Source organism: Canis lupus, chromosome 23 (genome assembly GCF_003254725.2).
Source record: "Canis lupus dingo isolate Sandy chromosome 23, ASM325472v2, whole genome shotgun sequence".
NCBI classification, from domain to species: domain Eukaryota; kingdom Metazoa; phylum Chordata; class Mammalia; order Carnivora; family Canidae; genus Canis; species Canis lupus.
The window spans coordinates 12,367,707-12,392,199 of NC_064265.1; the positions used below are offsets into that span (position 1 = coordinate 12,367,707).

At 40.7% G+C, this 24,493-nt stretch overlaps 2 protein-coding genes across 2 annotated transcripts in view; one reads left to right on the forward strand and one right to left on the reverse strand.

The window, feature by feature from the left end:
• Nucleotides 1-649: 649 nt before the first annotated feature.
• CMTM6 (CKLF like MARVEL transmembrane domain containing 6) lies at nt 650-20,657 on the forward strand. Its single transcript, XM_025461097.3, has 4 exons — nt 650-914; nt 10,535-10,711; nt 16,267-16,365; nt 19,815-20,657. Exons 1-4 carry the CDS (start codon nt 777-779, stop codon nt 19,947-19,949), a joined length of 549 nt encoding a protein of 182 aa, XP_025316882.1. The 5' UTR covers nt 650-776; the 3' UTR covers nt 19,950-20,657.
• Nucleotides 20,623-24,493, reverse strand: part of CMTM7 (CKLF like MARVEL transmembrane domain containing 7) — a 66,989-nt gene continuing 63,118 nt past the window's right edge. Inside the window, exon 5 of the mRNA XM_025461099.3 lies at nt 20,623-23,617. Within this exon, the coding sequence (XP_025316884.1) occupies nt 23,604-23,617 (14 nt within the window). The 3' untranslated portion in view covers nt 20,623-23,603. The remainder of the gene's footprint in view (nt 23,618-24,493) is intronic.

Below are 24,493 nucleotides of genomic sequence, written 5' to 3' on the forward strand. Positions count from 1 at the left end.
TGGTAACTATCAAAGGGAGATACTTCCTAACACTTCAGAGCAGAGGCGCCTAATTTACGTTTTTCTCTGTTTTTACTGTCTTATCTGTTTCCTTGGGTTGGGTAGGAGCCCGTCTCTGGGCCATTTTGATGTCCTTGGGATTTAAGGGAGCCCACAGACTTCTGGGAGCCTGTCTCTGGGCCTTTCCCTTATCCTTCCCTGCCTAGCCCTAGCTGCCCCAACTCATTCCCTACATCAAGACAACCCACTGCTCTCAAAATGAAATCTAATTTCTTTCCTTCCTCTGCGTGGCCCCTACATTACGTGGCCTCTGCCTACATCTCCAACTTCATCTCCTTTCCTCTCCTCCCTTACTCCGGCGTTAGGACACGCTGTTCTCCTTGTGGGCAAGTGTCTCCACAGATCCCTAGGAAGTTTGAGGAGTGGCTAAGGACAGCGCCCCAGGGGCGGAGGGGGCGGGGTTAGGGCGGAGCAAGGCGGGGGCGGAGTTAGCGGAGCAAGGCGGGGGGCGGAGTTGAGCGGAGGCGGGGGCGGAGTTAGAGCGGAGGCGGGGGCGGAGTTAGAGCGGAGCAAGGCGGGGGGCGGAGTTGAGCGGAGGCGGGGGCGGAGTTAGAGCGGAGGCGGGGGCGGAGTTAGCGGAGCAAGGCGGGGGGCGGGGTTAGAGCGGAGGCGGGGCGGAAGCGTGGGCGGAGACCAGGAAGTGACGGCCCTCCGGGTGGTCCTCCGGAGTCGGTGAAGTCCGCGGCGTCAGCTCTGCGGCCACCGCGTTCCGGGCCATGGAGAATGGAGCGGTGTACGGCCCCACCACGGAGGAGGACCCGGGCCCCGCCAGGGGCGCCCGGAGCGGCCTCGCCGCCTACTTCTCCGTGGGCCGGCTTCGGTTGCCCGGGCTCGCGTTCAAAGTCCTGCAGCTGGTGAGTCCGCGGCCGGGGTGGGCGAGCCGGGCCGGGGGCGGGGCGGGGCGGGGCGGGGGTCTGGCCCCGGGACCGCCGGCCTGCGGGCTGGGGAGGCTGCCGAGCCGCTTCTCCTTGACCTGGCTGTTCAGGAAGCGGCAGTTTCCACACCCCAGTTCCTTCTTTCTCGCTGGAAAGGGGGGCGTTCCCTCCCGCCGCCGGGCTGCCGCTCACCCCAGTGTCTCCCCCGCGGGTCCCTGAGGACTCCCCAGGGCCCCCGAGCGAGGTCCGCGGGTCCAGGAAATGCGTCGGGAGCCCAGGTCCACGACTTCTTTCTCTCCCTCTGTTGCGACCTTCCTCTCCTCTCGGAGCTGATACCCTGCGTTATCGCCCAGAGTGCCTGTATTTGTACTAAGTGCTTTTTGTTTATCTTTCTCTGGTTCTTGTGGGTTTTCCCGGTACGAGCCCGTGGTGGTGCTTGGGGGTGTGGGGGCAGTTCAGTTTTTGCACCCAGACTCCGGTCGGTACCAGGCACGGCATTGAGGTGGGTGTATCCCATAAATTGTCTCCCACAGGTTTTGTATCGACTGAAAAAGAATTACTTCCGAAAGAGCAATATGTGTGTACGAAGTACACGGTGAAAAGGACAGCTCGTATTTGTGTGCAGGTAGCAAAAGTAGGGCATGGTTTACCCCTCTCTGAATTTCACTGAGTTTTCGTTTACTTTGGGCAGTAAAGGTCCTGTAAGCCCCCTAGCAAAAATAACATCTTTGAATTTTAACTCAAATTACACACATATTGACTGACCTCCAGTATTCCGTTTTAACCAACTGTGGACATCATTTTCTGCAAGAGGAAAAATTGGTTTTGCTTTTTTTTTTTTTTTTTTTTGTTTAGTCATCTCAAGTAAAAATAACCAGTTGGTTTCCTTGGGAAGAACTTAAATTCTTAGAACTCCGATAACCAGAACTTATTCTTAGAACTCAGATGACCTACTTTTATTAAATGGGAAAACAGCTGTCAGAAAACTGGTAGTACTTTCTGGTCGTCAAAATGATCACATCTAAGAATAGTTTGGAAATCACTGGGGGGGCAGGTGACAGTGTGGCCTATGGAGCCGGAGAGGGTCTGGCTCTGCCTATCTTTCCAGTCTCCTTTTAGGGAGTTCCATACTGGCAGTCTTTCAGTTGTCACCAGGCATCAGGGGCTCCCTCCTGCCCTTCTTCCTTTGTAACATCTGTTCCTTCTACCCAGAAGTGCATCTTTCTGTTCTCTTGTCAGTTCTAACAGGACTTTGAGATGACAGTGGTGCTCCTCTGCTCTGAGCTAAAATGTTTCCACACAAATAGAGCTCTTTAGAACAGAAAAGATCATCAGTGTTTGTATCTTAAGTGTTCTTGCTGCTCTACAGACATCATCAGTATTGGTGTCCTGCCTGTTAAATTTCTCTTTGAGTTGTCTGTTTTTCCTTTCTAATCAGAAATAGCAAAGCTGAAGTAAAATTTCTCATTACTTTAGTTTAATAAACGATAGTTCCATATCCTTGAAATAGAATACAACCAGAAATTTTGGTATAGACTTTTTACTTGGATGTGGAGAAGAGGGGGAAATGAATTTGCCTTGCAAGGATTGGTAGACTGTTCCTGCTTGTTCTCCCTCATACCAGAAGGAGAAAGAGGGATAGGATAAAAACTAATGTGTCTTCTTGAAATCTACTTACAGGCTTATCTCGGAGGTATTGCAGGTTGGGTTCCAGACCACCACAACAAAGCGAATAGTGCAATAAAGGGAGTCTGATGAATGTTTTGGTTTTCCAGGGCATATAAAAGTTATGTTTGCACTATATTGTAGTTTGTCAACTGTTCAATAGCATTATGTCTAAAAATTGTACATACCTTAATTTAAAATATATATTTTTAAATTTTTTAAAAAAGTTTTGTTTATTTGAGAGAAAGAGCATGAGCAGGGGGGCAGAGCAGAGGAGGAGGAAGAGGGACAAACAGACTCCATATGGAGCTCAGAGCCCATTGCGGGCTCAATTCCAGGACCAGAAGATTATGACCTGAGCGGAAATCAAGAGTCAAATGCTCATCGGACTGAGCCTCCCAGGTGCTCCTTAATTTAAAATGTTTTATCACTAAAAAATTCCAAGCATTTTCTGAGCTTTGAGCTAGTTGTAATCACTTCTCAGATGACCATAGCAATATAATAAAAATGAAAATGTTTGAAATAGTGCAAGAATTACTGAAATGTGACACAGAGACATGAAGTGAGCAAATGCTGTTGGAAACATGGTACCAGTAGACTTGCTTGACTCATTGTTGCCCAAGCATTCGATTTGAAAAATGTATCTGCAACATGCAGTAAAGCACAGTGCAGTAAAATAGGTGTACGCTTATTTATGGGGAACTTGCAATGTTATAAGAATGCTTTCTTCAATATAGATTTTTAAAACATATTTAATTATTGCTTTCCATTTTGATTGTTGTGTTTTATTTCCTACTTTGTTTCATTGATGGCCTCTGTCTTTTCATAATAGTGTATATTACGGGAGTTACCCAGAAAGTCCCAAGGAAGTTATAATGAAATAAATTAAAACTCTCATCCAGTCTGAAGCAACAGGGCAAAGTCTTCTTTGCCTTAAGTCATATTCTGTCTTTAGGCTATTTTACTCTAGGTAACTTTTTTTTTTTTTTAATAAGTAGATTTGCAGAGCTCTAATAAAGAAACAACTGTAATGTAGAAACCCCTAACCAGGGACATGCAAACCCTATAACATTTTATCCAAAATGTGGTACATATCTGTGTTTGGGCATATTTTTCTAGACCCATAAATCTTATCAAATTCTCAAAACCCCAAAAGAGAAAGGAACCTTACTCTAAAACTTAAAAATCAGACTCTGCATACTTAGGAAATTTCTTAGAATCCAGAGATTGAATTGGATTTCCTCTGAGGTTCTTTTCACTCTTTAAGATTTTTACAAACTTCTGAGGCTCTGTGGGATGTTCTGGCACAGAGCTGAACACCAAACAGAGAGTTGAGCCTATAAACAGAAGGAGAGGTTAGAGATAAAAGAGCATAACTAGCTCTTGAGTTATGTACTCCTGCAATTATGTAGCTATGTCTACTGCCATTCAGATAAAACCTTAATTTTGTCAAAGGCTTGTCCAAAACACAAGTATCCCTTAACTACCATCTGACCTTCCAGAACTGAAGAAGAAATACTTAGCTGGGAATGCAAGCATAAGGAGTCATCGCAGTCCTAAATTTTTATGCAATTTATTTATTTATCAGTTTATTTTATCCTTAGATTGGTCCTGGTGAATATATATACACATATATATGTATACACACACACCCCTATACAAATATATATATATATATATACACACACACACACACACACACGCACACACACATATGTGTGTGTGTGTGAAGTTTTTGTTGTTATTTTGAGGGAGTTTTTTTTGTTTTGTTTTGTTTTTGTTTTTGATTTCAGGGGAAAATTGACATTGGGCAACCTAATTCCTTGCTGGTAAGCTGATACAATGATCTGAATATGTGTAATATTCTTGTAACATAAGCTGACATATGTGTTTATGGTACCAGTTGAATATCCTGGTGGCCGCACAGTACTGTGATAATAATGACTCCTCAGGCAAGCAGTTTGATTTAGAATTCACCAGTGATTTACTAAATTATAAAATAATGTTACTCTGTAAGTACCAAGAAACAAATCACTTAGAAGCAGTTTATCTTATATTGATGATCTTTTCATTATTTCAATGTGAAAATTGATCTGTATTAAATTGAAATGCTCTGTCTTTAACCTTGAGGAAGATCCATAATGTCAGCAAATTAGATCTTTGAACCTTTGTGAGAGTAAATATTTGCCTAAGGTACAGGAGGCCTGGCCTAACTGCAGCCTGCCAGATTTGTTTACTTGGACCTTACGTAGGACCGCAGGTTTTAGTAGCAAGTTCATTAATTCACAAATTAATATAATTTTGTAGTTGGGGCCTTATAATGAATGGTAAGCATTAAAAAATTCTTTTTATAAGAAATGTTTTAGTAGTAGACTGTAAAAGACCAACGATGGAGACTTTGTGTTTAATATAATGACTGTTAATTTAAGAAGACTAATGTTTCAGAAGGGGTAGTGAAACTGAAATGAAGAGAGAGACACAGGGGAGTCAATGTTTAAATCACCAGCCACATTTTAGTCACTAAGATTCCCCAAATGTGTTGACCCTAGCAGATTGGTTTTAATGTAAAATTTAGCAGCAAAAGGGGAAATGCACAAAACTCTGATCGTAACTTCAAAAATCCAGTCTTAAGGGGAAACCTACACAAACATACATAGTTGTAAAATGAGCTTAATAAACAGTGTTCAAGGAGGGGAACAGGCACGCTGTAGGAGTCAGGAGGCCTGGCTTTGGGGCTATGCCTGGCCAGTGTGGGACCTGGCCTGTCAGAGATTCATTCCACCACCTGTAGACACAAAGATGGGAGACTCTGCCCTCCAGGGACCTCCCAAGTCCCAAAGGCAGATTCCCATAGATCTGTTTGAGTAAAAGTTTACGTCATTAGAAGCAGTTGCATTGGGTGTACTTCTTCGCTTCATAGTCATTAGCAGTATTTAATGTGAGGTCTTCATGCTACTGGAGAGTAAAACCATTTACCAGAAAATAATTATTGAGCCTTTGAACTTACTTTTAACATTAATCACGATCTCCTTCCCCAGCGACCTTACCTCTTTTCTTATCCTTAACCACTTGGTATTTAATGCTGGTGACTACCGATTTCTTGAAATTATTCCTTCCCTTAATTTTCACACTTAATTTTTTTTTAATACAAAAAAGCATTTGTTTACCAAAATATATATAAGAAACTAGGAAAAAGAAACTAGAGAATATGATTAAAATAAGCCATATTTCACCACCACCACCACCCCATCACTGTTTAGATTAATGATTTGGAATGTATTCACTCGCTTATTAAGGAGTTTTCCTAAGAAGTGTTAGACCGCCTGTGACTTGCTTGTCAGGTGTGAGTTGCTCTTTTCTCTCCTACTCCTGAGTTGTGATATTCTTTCAGGCCCCACCCAGTCCTCTGCTCCTCCTGTCTTCTAACCAGCTAAACCAGGCAGGCAGTCCCTGCTGCTTTCATCCAGAAGTCTACACTCCCTGGCCTGATCATCACATAAGCACACCCAGCTCCTTAAACATTTTCATGATCACTGCCCACTCAGGTCAGTTACATTATCCCTGTGGGGTTTACCATGCAAATTCTTGCCTTCATGAATCTGTTCTTTTTTGTCCTCCACCTGGAATGTTCTCTGCCTATCCAGATCCTATGTATCTCTTGGCCCTGCTTTGAGTCTTACTTTTCTGCTTATTCTATTTTAGTATAGGTGGATTGGGCATTTTCCTGAGATTCCTTGAATCTACATATAATGGATGGTCAATTATGAGTGTATTATTTTTTTATTGTTTCTTATACATTGATCTTATTGCCCTGTCAGTACATGTTCCTGTACGTATTACAGTGTTGATACATAATACTCAAATGCATTTTTAAAAATATTTTATTTATTTATTCATGAGAAACAGAGAGAGAGAGGCAGAGACACAGGCAGAGGGAGAAGCAGGCTCCATACAGGGAGCCCAACGTAGGATGTAGGACTCGATCCTGGGGCTCTAGGATCAGGCCCTGGGCTGAAGGCAGGCACAAAACCACTGAGCCACCCGGGCTGCCCCTCAAATGCATTTCTTAAAAAGTTTTTTTTTTTTTTTTAAGTTGAGGTATAATGGACATGTATTAGTTTCAGGTGCACCACTTAAAGATACTAATAGTGCTATGGGAGATGATACAGGAAGGTTCGGAGCATCAGACAGATGGGGAGTTAGGAGAAAACTTCATATGGAATATAGTTTGTAGTGCTGATTTCTTGGCTTTTAATGGGAAATAGGAACTAGTGCATGTCCAATCTTGATATCATACCCCTTTCATCTCTTAGGAGGCCCGTGCAGAATCTGCCTCTCAATACTGCTCTGAGACTTCAAGTCAATAAGAAGGACTCCTGTTGATAAGTTTGGAACAGTACTGGTAGTAAAGACACTGATTGCTGCTGGCTGAGCTGGATCCTGCCCCTTTCTTACTGAGAATAGAAAAGCAGTCTGTGTCTCTGCAGAAAAGATTTGATTATTATATGGCCTACACAGATGAGTGTTCCTGACAGTCTAATTATTGGGATAGGAATGGCTCAAGATCAAGTATTCTCAGACCCCACTTAGAGTTTTAGGCTGATATATTCTCACAGTTAATTGGCGTGTATATACCTGAGATATATTTTGCAGATTTCTCATAGAGAAAACTCCTAAATGTTGGCTAAGATTTAACACAGAGGCAAGAATAAAGCAAATGGAATATTAGACATTTAGCATCTTATACTGTACTCATGTAAAAACTCATCCCATAATTATAATGACAGACGATGAAAGAAGTACCTTTATGCAATGACTTTCTGGGATTTGTCTTGGTGTGTCACTTTGTATTCTATGGTGTAATAATTGGGAATACCTTACCTAACCTAACATCTGTCTGAAGGAGGTTGTTTGGAATATGCTGGACTATTTTATGTCTTACTAACTTATAGGACAGGCCTAGGTTTTCACTTCTCCTGGTCATATACAGAATGTGTGAATATGGTACCAGGCCATCTAGCAGTTGTGTGTTTAGTTTTTAAGAAGCTGCTCAATTGTCCAGAGTGGTATACCATTGACTTCTGTTTGATGAAAATATTTTATAGCCTGGTTGGCTAAGTTGGTTAAGCATCTGACTCTTGGTTTCGGCTCAGATCATGATCTCAGGGTTGTGGGATCAAGCCCTGAGCAATCTGCACTTACTGTGGAGTCTGCTTGAGATTCTCTCTCTCCCTCTGTCTCTCTCCCACTCACACTTTATCTCTCTTTAGATAAATAAAATCTTTTTTAAAAAGCATTTTGTAGGGCAATATCTATAACATGCAGTGTATCTGCTGATTTTGGTAGCACTCTTGTCAGGAATGTATCTGGTTCCTTCTACTGTGATTTGGCTTTGATTTAGGTCACCAGTCATTTTGATGGTCTTAAGGCTCAAAGGAAACTCCCTTGGCTTTCACAAAACCCACACAAACTGCCCAAGTGAACCTCTCTTTTCTCTCTCTTCCTTCTTATTTCTAAAGACCTCCAAACCTGGGCCCTGAATCCTACCTATAGAGAGCCTCTTTTCGTCCTCATCTTTAGACTCACTCTTCACTCTTCTTGGTTTCTGCCTCAGTGTTTAATCATTGTCAGTTCTCTCCCATCTTGAAATTCCCTTCCGTTTTACCCTGTCCACTACTCCTCTATCTGGCCACTTTTGCCAGTCTATACCTCTTGACTCTGCTGGCTCTATCCCACTACTTTGTCTTCCCCTCTCTTCCCACTATACAGAACTGTAACCTCAGCCTGCCTGGTTGATTGACTCCACTGAAACAGGCTTGCTGAGGTCACCGGCAACCTTCTTGGAGCTCAGTCTGACATCAGTGTGTCACTGTTGTTCTTACCTGACCTCTAAGTAGCGTTCATTACCATCATAACTTTCTCTTGGTAGTAATACTTTTTCCTTGGTCTAGTACCTCCTTGGACTGCTGCTCCTAATTGTCCTTTGCTGGTGTCACCCCCTCCACACATCCCTTAAATCTTGGTTTGCTCAGAATTCTGCATAAAGCTGGCTTTCCTCATTCTGGGGGATCTCACTGGCCAATGCCCACGACTTCATCTCCACCCCATACCTCTCCCCTGAGCTGCAGACCTGTATATCCTTTTGCTTCCTAGATACCTCCCTTAACTCTTTCACAGAATCCCTCATACACAGCACATTTGAAACATAATGTATTCTCTTCCTAGCATCCTCACCTCTTAAAAAAAAGAAGAAAAACAAACAAACCAACCTGACTCTTCTTTCTGCAGTGAGGCCCCTGTATATTAGGATCATATATACAACAGTGGGAGTGCCATTAAATCCCGCTTGCATTTAATTGAGTTGCCAAATTAACTAGATTTTACCATTGTCCATTCAGTGCACGGCATTCTGACCCACGCCTGTCTGGCACTGGTGAACACTTGCTTCTGCTGTGAATCAAATTGGGTTATTCCCAAGGCTGCCAATTATACTTTTAACGGCCAAACATTTAATTAAATATTGCACAGACTGAAATTGAATGTGAAAAGGAATTGTTTCTGTGAAAGCTAAATTGAATGCTTTGAAAGTCTGAAAAATAAATTACTAAAATATTTCCTGTGCACTAAGTAAGAGCAAGGTAACCATAAAGGGCTAGTAAAACTAGTCCAGACCCAGAAGGATTCTACACTCGGCTTCTCAAGTGTCCGGGGTCTTGCACCACTCCATCTAAACATTAGTCTGCAAGTGGTAATTCTGGACGACAAAAGTGATTAATGGAGGAAATGTGATGTGGAATTCCAATCAGCAGGCTCAAACTCAGAGAAAAGCCCTATTTCAAAAGATTGGTGAATAAATGTGCCTTTTTGCTTTAGGTTAAAATAAAGTGGGGGCACCTGGGTGGCTTAGCTGGTTAAGCGGCTGCTTTCGGCTCAGGTCATGATCTCAGGATCCTGGGATGGGGCCCTGCATTGGGTTCCCTGCTCAGTGGGGAGTCTGATTCTCCCTCTCCCTCTGCCACTCCCCCTGCTTGTGCTCTTTCGATCTTTCAAATAAATAAAATATTTTCTAAAAATAATAAAAGTGTTCATTCAAGTCTGTTGTTTCCTGCTGTTAGTATCCGTCCTGATAAGTGCTCCTGTCACATGCATCTTATAGTGATTGCTCCATTACCACTACTACCCTGAGCACTGCCCTCCCCTGGTTTCCTTCATCAGCTTCCCGACTGGATGTCCACCCCAAGATTTGCCCTTCCCCCAGCCCCCTCTCTATGCTGTATGTAGCCAGCGAGACTTACTAAAAGCATGAAGCTGAACGTGTCACCCCTTTGCTTTACAACCTTTTACATCCAGACTTGTTTAAACTAGTAAAAGAGGACATTTAGATCTAGCCTCTACTTGCCTCTTGTCTCATCATTTTCACGCTGCCATCCCCTTCCTTCACACTGGCTGCTTGAACCATGTCGACCCAACTTGCTTTCATGGTGCAGCTGGGGATGGTGGGATCTCTTTGTGCCTCAGGGTGGGAGGATGCCAGGTGCTCTCGCCTCCAGGTCTCTCTGTGCACCGCCTCTCTGCCTGGAGCTCCTTTCACTGTCCTTCAGCCCCAAAACTGACCGCCTGTCCATCAGGTCTCAGCTTTCCTCCAGCAAGTCTTTCCTGACCCCTCTACTTGAGGGCCCCTCCTGTGTGCTTTCCCAGCAATGCCCTGTCTTTCCCCCGACTCAGGCATTTAGCACCCGATACTTAACTATTTGTGGACTTGAATTCCCTTCAAGGCAACCAGACTGTTCAGTTCTACAGAGATCGGACCTGTTCGGTCGTCTTGTTTGCAATGGTTTCCACCTCACAGAGAGCTGAGTGAACAGAGGTGTGTTCTGAATACTGGTGGTTTCTGTGGGAAGACACTTGAGTAAACGGTTTTGTTTCTTTTGTAGCTGTTTTCGCTGCTGGCCTTTATCTGCGAGGAAGTCGTGTCACAGTGTACTTTGTGTGGAGGACTTTACTTTTTTGAATTTGTAAGCTGCAGTGCCTTTCTTCTGAGTCTCCTCATCCTGATTGTGTACTGCACTCCAGTTTACAACCAAGTCGATCCTGACAAAGTCAAGCAGTCGGTAAGCATGAAAAAAAAGAATCCCTTTACAAAGAACATAGCTCTTTTGGAGTGTTGTGAAGTTCTGTTATTCAGACTAGTAATGCTTTTATTTTATTTTTTTTAATTTTATTTATTCATGAGAGATGGAGATAGAGAGGTAGAGACATAGGCAGAGGGAGAAGCAGGCTCCCTGCAGGGAGCCTGATGTGAGACTCCATCCCAAGACCCTGGGATCACGCTCCGAGCTATAGGCAGACGCTCAACCACTGAGCCACCCAGGCATCCCTAGACTAGTAATGCTTTTAAAACTCACGCTACTGAGTTTTAAAAGCACTACTCTTAAAACTTGGGAGAGTAGGACACTCTCCATTGTTCCAGCTCTGCCCCTGAGCAACTCCATTTTCCCTACCAAGTGGGGTTGTCGAGGGGGAAAGTGAAATCAGGAAGGGAGTGACAAATGTCAGGAGTTTTCAGTTACTGGTGGTTCCATCTCCTTCACTGTAGGTATTTTTTAAAAACTAAGATTTTTGTCACTTCTGACCTCTCACATTTCCAAGTGTCACTTATGGGTTCATTGTGCACCTGTTCTGCACCAGGCATTACACTAGACTCTAGAGAGTATGATGAACTAATGTGATATATTTCTGGAGCTTTTAAAATAAAATGCCATGTAATTCTACCTATTTTGTTTTGATTTTTTTTGTGTGTGTGTTATGAAAGAAGTTATTAGTGAGTGAATTAAGGCATCTGTTGAATTCATTGTTCGGAAATTTCCCTTTTAATGAAAGCGTACATGAGAATTTTCTTTTCACAGAATCAATGATGTATAACTTTGTAAAGACAGTCTGTTGGCGCGTGTCTTTATTTGAGTATAGTGTGGATTTGTGAGATGACACATGAAATGATTCACATGGTTTCCACACTGAAACAGTTTCCTTCTTCAGTAGTGTTGGAGTTAACAGTAGTGTGAAGTAGTGTGTGAAGAATTGTACATGTCAGGGTTGACATATGAAAGCACTCATGTCTCTGAGGGAAAAGATACAAATGAGGGTAAATTTTTAACTATTAAGAACAAGGAATAACAAGATCAATACAAAGCAGTAAGATTCTGTTTTTTATTTTTATTTTTTAATTTTTTAAAATATTTTATTTATTTATTCATGAAGGAGAGAGAGAGAGAGAGAGAAGCAGAGGGAGAAGCAGGCTCCATGCAGGGAGCCTAACATGGGACTCAATCCCGGATCTCCAGGATCAGGCCCTGGACTAAAGGCAGCACTAAACCGCTGAGCCACCCGGGCTGCCCAGATTCTGTTTTTTATTTATTTTTTATTTATTTTTTATTTTTTTAAAGATTTTTTAATTTTTATTTATTTATGATAGTCACACAGAGAGAGAGAGAGGCAGAGACACAGGGAGAGGGAGAAGCAGGCTCCATGCACCGGGAGCCCGATGTGGGATTTGATCCCCGGTCTCCAGGATCGCGCCGTGGGCCAAAGGCAGGCGCTAAACCGCTGCGCCACCCAGGGATCCCGATTCTGTTTTTTAAATTGAAAAGTGAGCACGGAGTCACATACTAATATACACCTGAGAGACTTTTTTCTGTATACCCTTTAGTACCTTTTAAATCTTGTGCTATGGGCAGCCTGGGTGGCTCAGCGGTTTAAGCGCCTGTCTTTGGCCCAGGGCGTGATCCTGGAGACCCAAGATCAAGTCCCACATCAGGCTCCCTGCATGGAGCCTGCTTCTCCCTCCGCCTGTGTCTCTGTCTCTCTCTCTCTGTGTCTATCATGAATAAGTAAATAAAATCTTAAAAAAATAAAAAAAATTAAAAAAGATAAATCTTGTGCTATAAGAATCCATTACTTCTTTTAACAGAATTATCTTAAGTTTAAAACTTAAAAAGTTAAAAAAAAAAGTTGATACCACAGCAGGTAAAAAAATAACTTTGAAAAATAGGTCTGGTCTGAATCACATCCACCAAGCCTTTGATGAGCACATACCTGCCGCTCTTGGTATAGCCAATATATGACTGTCTCGTTATCCTTCTAGATAATAGCAGCTCTCAGCGTGGACTTGGACCAGACAGTTTACATGCTGGGATTTAAAATCCTCATGCTGTAATGCTCCCCTTTTTCTGGTAGGGAATTTGGGTTCAGGGTGGTTACAGACCTTGTCCAGAGTTACACAGGTAGCATAAAAATAAATGGAGACTGGAACCCAGGAGAGCCCTCAACATTCTGCATTCCATTCTGTGGACTCCTCCAAATCCTCCTAGAACCAGCACCCTAGCAACTTTCCATTCTGTCATGGCAAATGGCATCACCTCAGGGATCTCCATATAATGATGACAGTAGCAGAACCCATTTATTGTATGAGATGCATATTAAGAGGTTGCAGAGAATTCCTTAGAATTTTTATTAATTATGTTTTAATCTTTGTAAATTTTTCCCTTTTACCGCATGCACAGAAGTATGCGGTAAGATTTTTGGAAAAGTGAAAAAATTACTAGTATCTGAGCTGCTTGATTTGCAGTTCCCGTGTATAAATTTGTATATTAAACATTAAAGACAAATTATTTTTCAGTTTCTTAGCTCTCAACAGCAAAACAGTATCATTATCCATAAAAATATTTTTAGAAATGTTCAGTTTTTACTTCAGTGCTGCATCTGTAGTGTTTAAGAACATTGATCTTTTTGGCTAGAAACAATATTATTTTTCAGTTTAATGGTCTAACTAAACTAAACAAAATGTAAAACATTTATTATATCAAATGAGCAATTAAGAATTATTTTTTTTTAAGTTAGAGTTAGTATTGATCCTGAAATGCTGGAGGAAGGGAATAAATCAGTCATTTCATTCTAAAACAGCTTTTGTAAATATTTTACTATACTTCTTTTGGATCTTTTGTGTCTGTTTATAGGTGATTAAGAGTCATAGTCAGATATGTTATAATTTTCACCTAATGTAAGGATTTCATGTTTGTTTGAAAGGCTTAAAAATAACTTTTATTCTTGACCTATTAATGTACTTAAATACTTTTTAATGTCAGAGACATTTTCTGCTTTACAGAAAATATTTTGAGAGGGTGGTGGTGGTGATGTTTGGGGGAACATGGGGAAAGGATAAGCTTTTTCAAGGGAGAATCTTTTCTATCCCATGCTGTTGTGGCTCAGAGTCTGTAGGAATAACAACAGTCAACACTTATGGAACATTTACTGTGTGCCTGGCACTGATCTAAGCACCATTAGAACCACCTGTGAAGATACTGCTCTTACTCCTATTTTGCAGATGAAGAGACTAAGGCACACAGATGTTAAATAATGAATTCAGAGTCATAGAGCCAAGAAGTATTGTCCTGGGATTTGAACTCAGATAGTCTGGTTCTGGAACCTATGTTTATTGAACACCACATTATTCGGTCTCAAAACGGTTGCCTTGTTTGATACCTCCTTGAATGTAGTCCAGATACTAGTAGTAAATGGAATTTTATTTGTGCGTCACAGATTTGAAATGACATTTGAGGGACACCTGGGTGGCTTAACAGTTGTGCGTCTGCCTTTGGCTCAGGGCGTGATCCCAGGGGTCTGGGATCGAGTCGTGCATTGGGCTCCTTGCACGGAGCCTGCTTCTCCCTCTGCCTGTGTCACTGCCTCTCTCTCTGTGTCTCTCATGAATAAATAAATAAAATCTTTAAAAAAATAGCATTTGAAGGAATGAAAAAAGTATTGCAGAAAAACACTTTTTGTATAAGTGAAGAGAAAATCTCTTATTTATTTTTTTAGAAATGTTAAGTACACAATCGACAACATAGGAATTCTGTATTGGATGGGTTTTCAGAAAACTCTGAAAATATCAGACTTAAAACCCTTTGGAATGGCCAGTTTTACCAGCTTCTCCTCTGAATCAAGCACTAGTTGCATGATGATTGCATGATTGCACTAGTGTGCATGTCAAGCACTAGTTTCAGTTGGCAACTGAGAGAAGCCTTACAAGATTGAGAGCCCTGGGAAACCCATGAAGAACTTCATGTCATGAACCGCATTTTGAGGAGATATGGAAGCTTTTATAGAGTAGATAAGCTCATATCATACAAGCTCATTTTGGGTTAGTCACTTGGAACAATTGAAAGCAATATGTTCTTGCAGAAAGCTTACATTTCTTAAAAACATACTATTGGCATCACTTTATGTAGTTAATGACAGGTGGTTCTTCTGATTCTCTCTTTTCCAGAGTGCTTTCAAAGCACTGAAGTACTCTCAGAGAGGCCATCGTAGCATAGAATACAGATCTTCCTCAACTTAACAATGGGTTACATCCTGATAAATCCATCATAAGTTCAAAATATTGTAAATCAAAAGTGCATTTAATACATTTAGCCTCCTGAACATCATAGCTTAGCCTAAACTACCTTCAGTGTGCTCAGAACACTTATATTGGCCTGCAGTTGGGCAAAATCATCTACCACAAAGGCTATTTGATGATAAAGTGTTAACTCATGTAATTGGATACTATACTGAAAGGGACAAACAGAATGGCCGTGTGGGTACAGAAGGATTGTCAGTGTACCCCGGTTGTTTAATCTTGTGATCGGTGGCTGACCAGGAACTGCTGCCACTGTGCAGCATCATGATGAAGAAGCGTCCCACACAGCACTAGCCTGAGGAAGCATCCAAATTCACAGTTTGAAGTACAGTTTCTACTGAATATGTAACATTTTTGCATCATTGTAAAGTTAAAAATCATAAGTGGAACCATTGTAAGTCAGGGACCATCTATACTTTGAAAGAGAAGAAAAGTCTGTTTCTGGTTTTTGGGGTTTTTTTTTGCTGGAAATAAGATGGGATTGTTTTAATCCTTTTTTAAAGATTTTATTTAAGAGAGGATGAGAGAGCACAAGCAGGGGGAGGGGCAGAGGGAGAAGCAGACTCTCTGCTGAGCAGGAAGTCCGATGTAGGGCTCAATCCCAGAACCCTGAGATCATGACCTGAGCCGAAGGCAGACGCTTAACAGACTGAGCCACCCAGGCACCCCATGTAAGATGGGATTTAATAAACCTTTGGGTTTGATAATTTTAATGTATCCTAGAACACACACACACACACACACCCAACCTTTTGGGGAACTGCTTTTATTAAAAGATTATCTTTTATTAAAAGATTATCTTGTGACATACTCTGAATACACCTGTCCAAAGTGTGGATAGTGTTCCTTTACAGGGGTGTTCGTGAATTCCAGACTTGAGAAGCTGAAGCATGGGGTGCCTGGGTGGCTCAGTCAGTTAAGTGTCTGCTTTCGGATCAGGTCATGATCCCAGGGTTTTGGGATCAAGCCCCAAGTCAGGCTCCCTTGTCAGCAGGAAGCCTGCTTCTCCCTCTTCCTCTCCCTCTCCCCCTGTTTATGCTCTCTTGCTTTCTGTCTGTCAAATAAAAAAAATTTTTTTTAAAGAAGCTGAAGTATGTTGGTTTGGGCTATATGAAGAAAAAACTGTGTCACTAAAGTTTTTAAAAAATAAAAAACAAAAGCTATTGTTTCTATCAACCTAACCATACGGTGTTCTTTATGCACATGTTCTAGGACTTTTATATTACTTTGGGAACAGGATGTGTGTTTTTGTTGGCATCCATCATTTTCGTTTCCACACATGACAGAACAGAAGCTGAGATGGCTGCATCCGTGAGTACCTTGTATTTTGAAGCCTTGCTTAAGTTTTGTTTCCTTAGAAATATGGAACTTAAAAGTACTTGACAGGTGATACAGTGTGGGAGAGTGGTTTGTTTAGTAACTTATTTTTTAGTGTAATTTTGAATAGAGGACCTAAGAGCAAATAAATATGATAGCCTTAGAAACCTAGAACCTGTCTTCCGAATTTAGAATAAAACCCCCTTTCCTCTACATATGAACGCGTCACTGCTAATGGAAGTGGTAGTATTGACTTTGGTTATTGTATGTTTTTCTACTTTGCAGTCCAGCAAAAACATACCTACATGCCACATGCTTTTCTAGGTGTAGAGAGCACATAGGAGAAATGATCCAAGGGTTCTACCTTTATAATAAAAGAGAGATAATAAATAGAAAAGTAAATGTTTTTATCCGAAATCCTTGGGGGGGAGGAGACAGATTTATGTATGTATGTATGTATGTATGTATTTATTGAATTCAGAATATTCTGGTTTTTAGAAAAGTAGCACTGCACATGTACTAATATTATATGACATCTTCAGAGGGCCTGGAGCAGCACCCTGTAATCCTGCATGTTAATATTTCTGAAGCTTGAATATTCACACTAAAAGGGATAAAGACTGGAAGGAGTTATACTTCATGCCACTTTTTAGCCAAGTAAATTACGAAAGCTTTATTTTTGTAGCTTTTTGGATTTCAGAATTACAAATCAAGGATCATGCACCTGAATTGGTACCAGTGTTGTGAACATGAACAGCTGATAACTGAGTGATTCATCTTCTTCCAAGTCAGCTGGGTTCCAATTAATATTTTATTCATGACAAAACTGAACTTATAATTAATTGACTTGTCAGCTATTAGATCATTAAAATCATTAAACTACTTTTAATTACTCAAAAGGAGTTCAGAGACTTCACCTGTTCATGTGAGCATGGTTAGCACAGATGTAAAACCTGTATAAAACAAAACAAATTAATGGGGAGCCTTGACTCATTCTGGCAACAAGTAATATTTATGCATGTGCACATGAATCAATGGTACACGAAGAGAAAAGTCAAAGTTTTAATAGACCCTTATGGTTAATTTCAGTCTGTATACATATTTTTATTGCAGAGTAGTATGATAGGGTGATCAGTAAAATGTTTTGAGGTGTGGAAATATATTATTATAAAATCCTTGGAGAGGGTTGCCTGGGTGGCTCAGTTAGATGAGAGACCAACTCTTGATTTCATCTCAGGTCATGATCTCAGGGTCACGAGATCAAGCCCTACCTTGGGCTCTGCACTCAGCGGGGAGTCTGCTTGAGATTCTCTCTCTCCTGCCCATGCCCCTCCCTCAGCTTGCTTGTGCACTCTCTTTCTCTCTCTCAAAAATAAATAAATAAATCCTTAAAAAATAAAATAATATCCTTGGAGGAAGTGAAATAGAGTTGAGGAAAGTTGAGTTGAAGGGGAAAGAGAGTATGGCATGAAATTCCCAGCTATTAAAACACAGGTTATTTGTGTGTTACAATTAGGTGATGTATTAGATTATTAACAGTATTTAGATTTTGTTGGATATATTTAAGAATGACTGGTAGTTTAAAAACTCAGTATTTATAATATGCTAGAAATTACCTTTTACAACTATTTAAATTATGAAAAAATTTACAGACTTAAACGAGTGAGGGAGTCCATTAAAAAAAATTGTCAAGTATGTGAGCAACAGATCTGGAAGATGATTTGTCTGGATGGTATGGCATAGAGGGCTCTGTGTGGACTGGGGCTCTCCAGGAGGTCAGGGATGGCTTCACAGACTCGGTGATGTCTGGACTGTCCTTAAAGCATGTAATATGTTTCCCAGGCAAATAAGGTGATAGACACCATCATGTCAAAATGAAGCCTCCAGAGGGGAGAAGTGACTTGGGTTTGGAGATGTGGGATGGTAATTAAATATCAGTTGGATGTTTTGGGGCTATTGGGGTGAATTAATGACATTTGGAGTTCAGTTTGCTTTACAGTGAGATACAGCAGAATATATTCTTTAGGATAGAAAGGTTGGATGTGAAGGGTCAAGAGAGTGGAGCGAACTACAACAAAATATTAAAAATCTAAAATAGACTGCTGGTTACTGAAGTGAGGTGGGTTGGGCGATGGCTAAATAGGAGATGGGGATGAGTGAATGCAGTTGTCTGATGAGCTCTGGAAGTGCTGAATCACTATATTGTATACCTGAAACTAGTATTACTAATATTATGCTGTATGTTAAATAAAAACTAAAAGAAATTTTAAAAAACAATAAATAAAAATCATGGAGAGGGCAGCCCCAGTGGCCCAGCGGTTTAGCACCTGCCTTTGGCCCAGGGTGTGATCCTGGGGACCCGGGATCGAGTTCCACATCGGGCTCCCTGCATGGAGCCTGCTTCTCCCTCTGCCTTTGTCTCTGCCTCTCTCTGTATCTGTGTCTCTCATGAATAAATAAATAAAATCTTTAAAAAAAAATGATGGAGAGATGGATGTTAGATGTGGAAGGGATTTTAGCCATTACCTACATCAATTTTCTCTTTTTATAGAGCAGTTCTTTGACCCTATTTCTTTCCTGGTTTTGCTTAGTGAAGATTTCTTGACAGAATTCTCAGAATGTTTGATCATATGTTAGAAGAGTACAATAAGGAAGTGATTTAAGGAAGAGGAAGTAGGTAGTGGTGTCATGTTGCTGTGTCATTACAGTGTGACAATTAACTGGAAAATATTTTTAGGTAATTTAACCTAAAAGTATCTTCAAAATAGAATTTCTGTTGATCAATCGTTATTGATTACTTCTTGCCATTTTCACCTATGCTCAGCTCCCTACTCACATATTTCCTTTACCTCCCCTGTGGATCAGTCTAACCATTGCTAATAATCTTGTGTTTTGTATCATTTTATAGGATTTTGTTTTTCGTCTATTAACCTTAGTTTCACAGATTGGCATCCCACATATACACATGCACACACAAAACGAGACATCTCTATTTTATGAAACGTCAACTAATAGCCATTATTCTAGGGTTGTTTTTTTTTTTTTTTGTAACTTCTTTTTTTTTAATGACCTGAAAAAGTACTTTATTACTAAGGTTAAGAATAGGATGTATAAGATAGGGATGCCTGAATTAAGACATTAAGCATCTGCCTTCAGCTCAGGTACTGGGATCGTGCCCCGTGCTGGGCTCCTTGCTCAGCAGAGAATCTGCTTCTCCCTCTCCCCTGCCCCCTCATGTACTCTTGCGAGCTGTCTCTCTCTCTCTCTTACTCTGCACACACACTCTCTCTCTAATAAATAAAATATTTTAAAAAAAGGAAGAAGAATGTGTATAAGATAAAATTGATGAATCACCTTGCTGTATAAAACACTCTCAGAGCCAAGTAGAAAATGTGAGATTATATTCCAAAATCTGTCATATAACCCTTGTTCTTTCTTCTCAGGTCTTTGGATTTCTAGCAAGTATTATGTTCCTGTGTGACGTTGTCATTGTGTTCATTTGGAAACGACGGGAGTCCCAAGCTAGGAAACCAGAGGCTACCAGGCCAGGGGGCCTCACAGAACCCCTTAATGGTTAAGGACTCAAGAGACGGGGTGTTACATAAGGTATTGACTGCATGGCACCTGAGCCCTGGCCGAAGCTCATGGAGAATTTGTCTAATTGTTAAACCACTTCTTTTGGAGAGCAAGGGGAAGGGCAAGAAGGCAGTGTGTCAGTTACCACAAATTAGGCCAGAGAGTTTTGGGGTTTAAAAAATTTTTTTTAAAATAATGTTAAAACTTCTGTCACTTGAAATGGTTCTGTTTTTGTTTTTGGAATTGAGGACAGTTGTTTCTTTAAATCACATAGCTCAACTGATGAGAATTTATTCTGTCATCATTGTTGGTCTAGCTATCAAATTACGCTATACAGCCAGCATGATTAAGTTCATTGATTTAGACATTGTTTTATTCTTAAATTAATTTGCTTAGGTAGGTTTTTTTGATATCAGATAAAATTCAATGTATACTGAAGAGATCACTATTTAAAATGTTGGTCTAGGTTTTTTTTTTCCTTAAAAATATAATACCCAGGTTTTACTGTATCTCACTCGGCCTTAAAATTACATTGTAACATTTTAGGATAATTATTAATTCTTTCTGAGACCCTTTATAGCCTAATAGAAACTGTATGAAAGGTGTTGGTAGTTTATATGTATAAGAGTAACAACATCATAAATCCCATGTTTATACTGCACTTTGGTTGTTGTTAATAAGCAAAAAAAAAAAAAAAAAAAAGAGAACAATTGTATATAACACAGAAAAATGGAAGAAACTCTCATGGCTAGAGACCAAAGATAAAAAAGATACACTTTTTGCGCAATACATGGAAAGTAATTATAAAAACAGGTTTCAACCACTTACCACTGTCTGAAGAGAGAAGTTCATACTATGAGTTAGAAATTGATCCCTTTCCCTACTGGCATGTGGTTATTTCTACTGAAGTTAATACAGCTCTGCGGGTCCTGTTCAGTGTCTTCTCTGAAGCCTTCCCTCTTTTTAAAACCCCAGCCTTTGATTTTTACATCTATTTGAGATTCTCCCTTCTACTCTCTTTACCCACATGGTCTGTACACTTCATCATCTGACAGCAGTGGAGCCTCTAGCTCTGACTCTTGCTTGATGGCAGGGGTCTCTATGTGGTCCAAAATTTGGGGCCCTTTTAATCGCATAGAATATGTAGCAGGATCTTTAGGGTTCTTGTTCCCACCTTGGGCACTACTATAACTTCTCTTTGAAGAAGACTTTCTTAAGAAAGTAAGCATCTAGCAGATCCTGCCCAGGTTAATACTGATGATGGTATAAGGAAGCAGTCTAACCATTCTCAAGAGACACTTCATACCTAGTTCTGATGGTTTGGAAGAGTTGTCTCTTTGCTGGCAGGCTGTCTTAGGGCCAGCCAGACAAGGCACTTGAGATAGGACCTTTCTGACCAACTGCTTTGCAGAGTAGACCTCTCTTGTACTCCTCTTCCATTTTCGACTCAGGACTGTAGTATTAAGACAATGAGCCCATGCGTCAGTACTTCAGGACTTTGGTGGAGGTCTCCCAGGGTTTTCTATCTGAAGGAGCGGAATCATGTTTCCAGTGAGAAAAGTTAATAACCTTATCCTTTTTAAAATTCTCATTTGTGCATTGTAGATGTGGCATATGTGGTTGTCAGAATTCATCATTATGGCCAGATACAGCTTCTGCTCTGTCTTGCTGACTCAGAACCTTACTCATTTGTACCAGAGCGTGGATGCTAGCTAGTGCTAGTGATGCTGTCACCACTACCTCCTTGGGAGATAATGAAACCAATCACTGATGCTGTTTTTACTGGGCACACCATTGAAGTGAGGAGAAGTAGCCTGGTTCTGGGGTTCAAGAATAAAGAGTAGCACAAGATAACTAGCTTCTGGTTGGCAGGTTCTGGAATTTCACATCTAACTATACCACTGTCATTTTAAATATCATGTAGACCCGGCTGGGTGTCACAAAAAAGCATCTGGGCTACCTCAGGGAACCCCCCATATATGTGCATGGGCATAGTTGAGTTTGATGGATATATCCGAGCCGGCCTCAGACGTACAGCATGTTGGCATTGAGCTTCACCTCTGCTTGCTCAGAGGCTTTGCTTCCTTTTGTTTCACTGAGGCAGAAGTGGACCTCTTCACTGCCACTTAACTCTTCCCTTTTCAGAAAGATAATATATTCACTAGTATTTTTGGTCACTCTAGAACTTTTCTTCATTCTATTTTTTAGGGGACCCATGACTGATTAGCCTTGCTCTTCTGTTGTAGAAGGAACGAGAGTAAAAAGGCCATGTAGAAAATAAAAAGTTTAAGGAGATCTTGGGACCAAAACCCCTTCTATGTCCAAAAAAGGACACACTCAGTAAACTGAAATTTAACATAATTTTTTATTAACAGCCATCTTACATTTGTTATATTTTATACAAATAAACTGTTTAGAATGGTTCTTAAAAATTATAAGGGAAATGCACATACAGTATAAAAATTTTTATAATTGTTGTACTTAAATTATGTTCTATTTGGGGACTGGGAAATGTATTTTTACATTGTTTATAGCCAATTGCTTTTGTATTTATCAGTTTAAATCCTTGGGTCTTTTTTTTTTTTTTTTAATCTCTCTCATTGGCAAATTTTGTAGTCTTCTTTTTAAATAAATCCATTTAATCACCTTCCTTTGTAGTTGTTTCATTATTATTACAGAAGCCTGATGTTGAGATGAAAACTTTCTCCAGAGTTCTAGGAGTTGGCTCTACAACCCTGGGTAAGTCCCTATGTAGGAGACTGAGTTGTGTGAGTCTGCCCAGGTGTGGGGCACAGGTAGAAAAGAAATGAACCCACTTCCTTCCCAGGGGCTGCCGCTCTTGCTGCCAAGGTGGAGTGCCCATCCACACTGTTTTTAGGGAGCCAGATATTGAAGAGTCACAAAGGAATGTTAGGGAGTAAACAATTTGAAATACTTGCAGAGAAGCAAATTGAGACACGCCCATCCCATCTCTCAATGTGGCCACACAATGCTAAAAACAAAAGAGTCACATTCTCTTTCAGACTGTCCAGTGACTAGGAAAGTGTGAAGCAAAACTCTGGTAGTTCTGGTCAAGCTTACAACTATTTGTGTCGTCTGCAGAATTCCTGCCTCCAGTCTGTACAAGAATAACAAGATCTTTATAGTCATCAGGAACTCACTGGAATCTGTACATTCTTCAGAGTTTTGTATTTTGTTTTGATAGAGAGCATTGTGTATCATTGTGCAGTCAACTGTGAGGAGCAGAAAACCTAATTTTTTTTAATGATTTTATTTATTTATTCATGAGACACACAGAGAGAGGAAGAGACATAGGCAGAGGGAGAAGCAGCTCCCTATAGGCAGCAGATGCGGGACTGCATCCCAGGACTCCAGCATCACACCCTGAGCTGAAGGCAGACACTCAACCACTGAGCCATCCAGGCATCCCAGAAAACTCAATTTAAATAGGTCTTAAGCAATAAGGAAAATTTGTTTCCTAAGAAACGAAGGTAGGGCAGTTCTGTGACTGTCAGAGTTCAGTGACTCATTGGCATTTGCAGGGACCAAGACTCTTCCCATGTTTTTCTGCCCATCCATCTTCTGCTGTGAGTTTTTGTTCTTAGGATTGACCCTTTAGGGTAGAGTAAGATGGAGGCAATATCTCCAGACATCGTTCACTTGCACGACCCTGTCCAAAGGTGCGAAGGGAAGAGATTATAGAAAAACGAACACTTTTCGATGCTTGAACTAAATCATAACTGTACAAGTAATGTGTACCGTAGCAAATTGCTTTAATAAAAGAAGGGAAGTATTGTTTCCTGAGATCTTCGCATTTGGCTACTTTTAATTGTTGAAATAGGCACTGGGAGCACAGGAGATCATACCCTGTTGAAGGCACTGCCCAGCTTTAGTAGATCATAGCTTTTATTAACCATATTTTCTTTAAAGGACCTTGTTTAAAACAAAATGAAGTTTCACTTTTGAAGTACCACCACCTCGAATTTTACTTTTTTACTTTTCCAAAGGCAAACACTACCTTGCATTTGATGGCTCTTTCCTGCTTTATCCTCTGTGCTCTCTATAGAAATGTGTCCATAAGCAATGTGTAACATGGTCTCTATGTTCTATTTCTCCTTTTATAGATTGCTTTCTTCAATCAGTAGTATTTTGTAATTTAAGAGACGCAGCTCTCGTTCACTCATTTTAACTACTACTTGGTCTTCCATTGAATGAATACGCCATAATTGACTCACTTTTCCACTATTGATAGAAAATTTTTAATGTGGTTTATTTTTGACATATTTGAACATGTGCACATGTGCAAGAGTTATATGTTGAGTGTGTCCTTAGAAGTAAAACCATTGGTTCACAGGGCATGTGCAGTTCCAACATGGGTAACTCCCCAGTGGTCTCCAAAGTGGAGCCCTCTCCTCAGCAGCGTACGGGACTGCTTGTTCAAGGAAACACTCGCGTTTGTCTTGCACTTAGTATTAGTTTGGCTTAATGCTTCTGCTGACCTGGGACGGAAATGGTCTCTCATTTGATTTTACACTCCCCTTATTAC

Excerpts from the sequence above, each read along its gene's own strand:
- CMTM6 (XM_025461097.3), top strand. The coding sequence starts at position 777 with ATGGAGAATGGAGCGGTGTACGGCCCCACCACGGAGGAGGACCCGGGC. Across the intron at positions 10,712-16,266 it reads CTGACAAAGTCAAGCAGTCG|GACTTTTATATTACTTTGGG; the intron begins GTAAGCATGAAA and ends CACATGTTCTAG. Across the intron at positions 16,366-19,814 it reads AAGCTGAGATGGCTGCATCC|GTCTTTGGATTTCTAGCAAG; the intron begins GTGAGTACCTTG and ends CTTTCTTCTCAG.